The following is a 6,984-nucleotide window of genomic DNA, read 5'->3' on the forward strand; positions in this document are numbered from 1 at the left end:
ATTAAAAGTTTAAAATATTAGAAGTATTTATTAATGCAATTCCAGCTTTATATTTCTTTTTCTCAGAAAACATATATCAAATTATAAAAACTTGTATAAATATATTTACAAATCTAATAGAATGGACCAAACTTAATGAAATTAAAGTAACAATTTAATTTTAACTTCATTAAAAATTATTGTTTACTTTGAAATTAAATATGGAGCTCAATAATACCATACATGAATTGATCCAAATAATTATACATGGAATTACATATCTAATTAAGATGAGAACATAATGATAATTAATATTATTTTCAGGATATAAATTAAAATAATTTGAAAATTATGAACAAATGTATAGGTATTTATATCCATATAATGATACCTAATACAAGTCTATTTATTCATCATAAATATAAATTATAAAATTACTTTAAAGTTATAAAAAACATATGTAATATTTAATAATTATTATAATTTGTTTATTTTATAAGTATTTATTTCCGTGCATAAACACGGGAGAATTACCTAGTAAATAAGAGTTTGATAAAAAAACATATCCTCACATACAGCGTTGTGCTCCTCGGCCTGTTTCCTTTTGGATCACTCAGCTACTTTCACTTCACCGACGTTTGGAACAAATACCGTGATTGTAGTAGACCGACGCTGAAAAATGTATAGTTGCTAGTCAGATACAAAACTCAAAAACGAATTAAAACCAAAAGCATGAAAAAGAAAAAAAATTTACCGGATGTTTAGCATGAGAATGGTCTTGTGGATCAAGAGCTGACTCGTGTCTCTCCCTCTTTTTGCCTCTCTTCCTCTTTGGTATATTAGGAAAATTGGTCATCTAATGAATTATGTCTTTTTTTTAGTGTCATCTCACCTAATTTTCCTATAATATACACTTCAATTAGCCGCCATATAAAATGTTTCCTATCATCCAATAAACTTTAGAGAAGAAAAAAGCCATTTTAATCAAATGTTTTCTAAGATTTATTTGCTTTTAAGCTACATTTTTTATTATTCTTTTGTGTGAATTCTACTATAATCAGATTTTACCATTGATAATAACTTATAACTATCATGTAGATGTGTAAAAAAACACATCCTACAATATGTCCAACTATGTACACCACTATAAACTAAATGCATTCTGGTCTGAAGTTAGAAATATGCTTGGTAGTATTACCCTGAATGAGACAATAAAAAAAGCAGAGATATTCTTTTTGTTATGTCTGATATGAATAGATTTGTGGATTAAATGCATAACAAAGAGGTAAAAGATCTGCTTAGACAAGAGTGAGGGAGGAGGGGGATGAGTTTTAAGAGATTTCACATGAACAGGGAGACAAGGAAACGTTGCAAGCTGAGGCCCCAAATCCAAAACAAACATTACAAAATAAATAAGACTTTGATAAAAAGGCATATCCTCACAGACAGCGTTGTGCTCCTCGGCCTGTTTGCTTTTGGATCACCCAGCTACTTTAACTTCACCGACGTTTGGAACAAATACCGTGATTGTAGTAGACAAACGCTGAAAAATGTAGTTTCTAGTCAGATACAAAACTCAAAGACGAATTAAAACCAAAAGCATGAAAAAAAAAAAAAAAAATTACCGGATGTTTAGCATGAGAATGGTCTTGTGGATCAAGAGCTGACTCTTGTCTCTCCCTCTTTTTGCCTCTCTTCCTCATTGGCTCTGGTTCCTCAGGTAGAGGACGACGAGATGACATTACACCCAGTGTTGGTGGTGCAGGTTGCTTCATCATCCCCGTTGAAGGCTGACCAAGATGAACTTGGCATCCCGGTGGAATGAGGCATTGTGGCACCACATGATCCATGGAAGCAAAACAATCCACAACATCCACAAAACCATGCAACCCGATGCCCACTGCCTCCTCATGCTCACGATCCAGAAAACAGAACAAACCCTCAAGAACTGTGTCCATACAATCAACACGTTTTTTGCAAGGCTCTAATACTTGTGCAAACCCCTCAACACAACTTGCATACAAACGGAACTTTCTACCAGTCGGCTTCATAAACTCAAACTTAGGTGTCTCAGCCACTCTCCTCCTCAAAGCTCGCTCAAAACTCGTCCCATACCGCACCACAAACTGCGCCGTCACCTTAATAATATACTCTTCCCGGAGTGTGGACCGCCCAGCAGGAGATGCAAGATGGTCATGTCTTCTTTGAGCAGGATCATGAGTAACTGAAGGTTTCATTGGAGGCAGCAAAAGCGTATTAGGCAGCCTGAGTGTTGGTGGGATCATATTCATCAAAACGTGTACAGGTGCTGGCACCACAACAGAATAATATTCCTCCTCCACGTGAGCAAACCAGTCAACAAGACCCACAAAATCATGCAAACCAATTCTCTCCCCCTCCTGCGATTGGAGAATCTCGAAAAACATGTCAAGAACGGTATCTGTATACGCAGCGCTCCTCTTCATCCTTTTGCAGGGCCTTAATACACTTCTATACGCACAAAGAAGGCCGCAATAGAAATAGTGCCTCCTGTCACCAAAGACCATAAACCCAAACTGAGTGTTCATAACAACTCTCCTCCTCAAACCCAGCCGGAACTTCTCCCCGTACCGCTGCACGAACTGTGCTGTGAGCATAATAACACCAAGCTCCCTGACTGTGATCCCCTTTTCAGGGAACTTAAAACTACTTTTGAAACGGTAAGGCCGAGCTACTCCATCAGGTTGATCAGTTCCATCTAGATTCTCATCATCAGCCTTATGGAATTCAGTAAGAAGCTGACATCCCCGTCGTTTCACCATAGTCGAAAGGTGTTCAGGTTGTGGAGCGAAAGCAAGAAAGAGGCTTTCACTCATGTGACTAAAACAGTCAACTCCACCCACAAGCGCATGCAAATCAATAGCAGCCGTCTCATCTCCGTTTTCGAGCTTCTCCAGCTGGAGAGTGCGGGAGAAAAACTCAAGGGCGAAAGCCGTAGAATCGTCACCGTACCACAACTTGTCGGAAGGCATTATAACAGTGGAATACACTCTAACAAGCGAGCTGAAGAACTTTGAACACTTGCAATCACTTGGCTGCAGAAACTCAAACAGAGGGTTCATCAAGACTACCTCCATCAAATCCCGCCGAAATTCTGAGCCATACCGAGCCACAAACATCGCTGTCAGCTTAATAATACCCAGCTCCTTGAGCGTGAGCTGCTTCTCCAGGATTTCATATGAACGAGGTGCATCTATTAGCTCTGGTTCTGTATCATCATCACTAACAAGCTTCGATGGCTGCATTTGAGGCCATTCGTACATCATCTTCGAAAGGTGTGGAGTTGTTGACATGACAGTAGCAAAGGCGTCATTATCCCTCTGGGCAAAAAAGTCGACACCACTCACGAAAGCATGCAAGTCGATCAGAGCCATCTCATCCCCAGCCTCCAGCTTCTCCAATTGAAGACGGTCGAAGAAAAACTGAAGACAGAGCGGCATATCGTCATAATCATCATATCTCGTCCAACACTCACCGGGTGGCAGCACTAACGGCATAATGCCACCACCATCTCTCATCAGAGATTCTATGTATGGCCTTATTACACTGGCGTAACCACGAACAAGCCCACCACAGAACTTAAACCTGCTACTAGTCGGCTTCAAAAAATCAAACTGAGGTTTCGGATTCTGAGCCACATGCTCCTTCAAAGCTCGCAGAAAGTGCATGTCATACCGCGCTATAAACTGAGCAGTGAGCTTCATGATATATAAATCCTTGAGTGAGATACCAGGAGGACGACTGAACGAACTACTCCACAGAGTACTATAAGTAGGCAACAGACAAAAGGCTTCTTCTTCACCATCATCAGCTACAGAGCAATTATGACTAGCAGTAGCCGGAGGAGCATGAGGCCTGCTGGTAACCTGAGCCACCTCCTTACGGTAATAATTAAGCTTATCCTGGTAGTATGCGTGATAAGGGTCTGACCTCAACAAAAAGCTAAATTTTTCACCATTATCCTTATTAAGGGCCACCAGCGTCTTCTCAGTCTCCAAACCCTTTTGGGAAACCAACCGAGCAACATCCTTGATAAAACTTGTCTTCTCTTGTCGCTTTGTAGCCATTTTTTTTTTCTCTACAAATCAATCTGCATAAAATATGAAGGCAACCCAGGCTTAAATAGAGGAGGCACTCTTAAATAAAAAAGGAAAGTCAGTTACAAAAATAAAGGAAATAAAAAAAAACACACTACAACATGATAGAGACCTACAAGAGGAATCGGGGAGAGAGAGAGATATATAACGCCGTACCTCGCAACGCTAGACCGGCCGTGAAGTCGATTGGAAACAAGTAACGACCAACTTTGAGATCTAAAGCTTCGAGATCTACAACACAACTTTGAGATCGTATGAACCAAACCTTAGGGATTAAATTGGACAGTTGGGCCTTTTACTTATTGGGCTTATTATTACATAGCTTTATGACATACACTTTTTTTATGTCATAAAGTCATTAGTTGATGTTTCTTGGTCGCATCTTAATCTTAAATCTTAATACTATTTATGCACGAAGATGAGACAAACAAACCCCTCAACATTCATTTAGAAGGAAAAGCACCGAATGTTTGAGCCCCTTTCAGCATAAAAAAAAAAAAATATGACACGCGTACCTGATAGTGGTCAACTAGATGAAATCCATACTCGTTTAGGCAGAAAAGGAAGCTTTGCTCTAACAATGACGACGACTGCTGCAAAAAGTGATCCAAAGTTAGCAATTGCATAAAGTGAAAATGTTCTCAAGACCATAAAAAGAATGCAAAACATAAGCAGCGTACAGTCAACATGATTTACATACCACTGCTCTCATTTGTTGTACAGCCATTCGCTTTGTTTCTTCTTCTTCTTCTAATGCCGAATTTATAGATGAGGATCCTTCTTTGCTACCTACAGACCATCCAATACCATGAGCCTCCTTTCTGCTTTCGCCTGAAAGTTGGATCTGTTAATTGTCCTCTTTTAGAAGCTCTACAGAAGAAAAGAACATTCAGTCAACGGCTACCTCTCTGCTGCTGCATCTTGATTACCATTAAATAACGAAGGTGATCTACTTATAGCTTTGCAACCTAGAAATGGAGTAAAGATAATCAAGTTTGAGCACAAACACCAACGAGGAGCCTCTAATACTAACGTACGTCTAACACACCCATCCTCTATCACGTTGCGTTATAATGGTGATCAAGAACTAGTTATCAAGAACTGGCTGTCTAATATCGGAGGCATCATCAGAAATAGTAATCAAATTAGAGCTCACCATCCATATCAGAATGGCTTGGGCAGTTTCCACAAACGTTAGTCCAGGTCCTGAGGAAAGTATCTGCAACAAGGAGCGTCTTTCGCCTAATTCAATTCAATTTCTCACTGTACATCAAACTTATTATGTCAGGTGGGACAAATATTGGAGGCGGATCGAAGCAATACCTAGATCTCCTCTTTTGAGCCAAACAGATCTACGACGCCGTCGTCGGAAGCCGCCAAACTTGATGGAGATAGAGTTAAAGATCTCGGTATAAGGTTGGGTATATACAAAACACGGATAGAGAAACGTGCACGGCGAAAATCTCCGGAGAACAGAGGGATGATCGAAGATCGCCGTAGAGGGAAAAGAGCTCCAAGTGTTATGGGAGGGAGATTCGAGCGACGTTTGAAGGAAAAAAAATATCTTTTCATTTATTTATTTTGTGCGATGACTACCCCTTATTTACTAAACATTACAATTTTTGCCCAGATTATCTAGCTGAAATTCAATGTCAATTTGATCCTATTTCTTAAACTGTATATCAATTATACATGTAACAATATGTATATCTTTTAATTTGAATGAAAACTGCAATTAATGATTGTCTTTTGTTATGTATTGTTATATATAAAATATTCAACTTTAAAATGTATACTTTTTAATGCAAAATTATTAAATATATTTTATCACATATCTTATAAACTATCATTTTTTTATTAAATATACTATATATATATATATATATATATATATCAAAAAAATTACAAATAATATTTGCATTATTTATATTGTATAAATCTATATTTTTCATGTAGTCTCTACACTATAAATATATTTTTAGTTAGAGTGAATTGACTAGATATACAAAAGAAACATAGAAATTAGGTAACTATTCAAAGCAGTAAAACTTTGAGACAATTAGTAATGATGGAGTGAGCAAAACTTTGAGGCAAAAACAGTGCCAACCGTGTGTTTAGGTAGATCACTAAACATGGTAAATTGTATAGGTAGAGAGTGCAAATTCTCTTTTATTTATTCCAATTTCAAAGAAGAGAGTGGCAAAGAGTACCTCATAATACCTAAGAGACATATGACACTACAAAAGAATAAGTGAATTAAATCACTTACATTGTATCAGAAAATTAAATGATTATATTTTAAGTTACTTGTTAACAAATGAGACAAATATAACTAGTTCAGCATCAATTATAAAGAAGTAATGTTATTATCGATTAATTTTGCATCAGCTCAATAAAATGATTTGCTTTTTATTCATTTGTATCAATTTAACATAACTGATATTCTTATATATATATATATATATATATATATATATATTTATCACTTAAATAATTGATGTATTTACTTTTTTTGTTAACATCATTTATTAATTTGATACAAAACTTACATCAATAAGAATAATGACACTAATACAAATTATGTAATTATAAATTATTTTGACATCAGTTTAATTAATAAAAATGATGTTATTTTATGCTATTTTATCATTTATTTATTTTGTTCTGATATGAAATATTAATTAAAAAAAAAAGAGATTACAATGCAGTTAAGGTTTTGTGGCTCTCATTTAATTGTGTTTTATTCTTAACAGTTTTTTCTTATCTAAAAGCATATTCTTTTCTCATGATCTCAATCTCCACTTCGTCTCTCTAGTGCTTAGGCTGAGTTAACCGTGTTCTTGTTATTAGAAAAAGATATTCTACAGGC

General features: G+C 36.6%; 1 protein-coding gene across 1 annotated transcript; it reads right to left on the minus strand.

The window, feature by feature from the left end:
* Nucleotides 1-1,261: 1,261 nt before the first annotated feature.
* LOC108839623 (uncharacterized) lies at nt 1,262-5,621 on the minus strand. The gene is made up of 7 exons (XM_018612377.2): nt 5,439-5,621; nt 5,272-5,357; nt 4,816-4,985; nt 4,631-4,708; nt 4,272-4,346; nt 1,605-4,108; nt 1,262-1,522 (listed from the first exon to the last, which is right to left on the minus strand). Exons 6-7 carry the CDS (start codon nt 4,083-4,085, stop codon nt 1,460-1,462), a joined length of 2,544 nt encoding a protein of 847 aa, XP_018467879.1. The 5' UTR covers nt 4,086-4,108; nt 4,272-4,346; nt 4,631-4,708; nt 4,816-4,985; nt 5,272-5,357; nt 5,439-5,621; the 3' UTR covers nt 1,262-1,459.
* Between the last annotated feature and the right edge of the window lie 1,363 nt (nt 5,622-6,984).

This window comes from Raphanus sativus, chromosome 2 (genome assembly GCF_000801105.2).
Source record: "Raphanus sativus cultivar WK10039 chromosome 2, ASM80110v3, whole genome shotgun sequence".
In the NCBI taxonomy this organism is placed as follows: domain Eukaryota; kingdom Viridiplantae; phylum Streptophyta; class Magnoliopsida; order Brassicales; family Brassicaceae; genus Raphanus; species Raphanus sativus.

Coding starts and splice junctions, on each gene's coding strand:
- LOC108839623 (XM_018612377.2), bottom strand. CDS start 4,085: ATGGCTACAAAGCGACAAGAGAAGACAAGTTTTATCAAGGATGTTGCT. Junction 1,523..1,604: donor ATTCTCATGCTAAACATCCG/GTAATTTTTTTT, acceptor TACATTTTTCAG/CGTTTGTCTACTACAATCAC.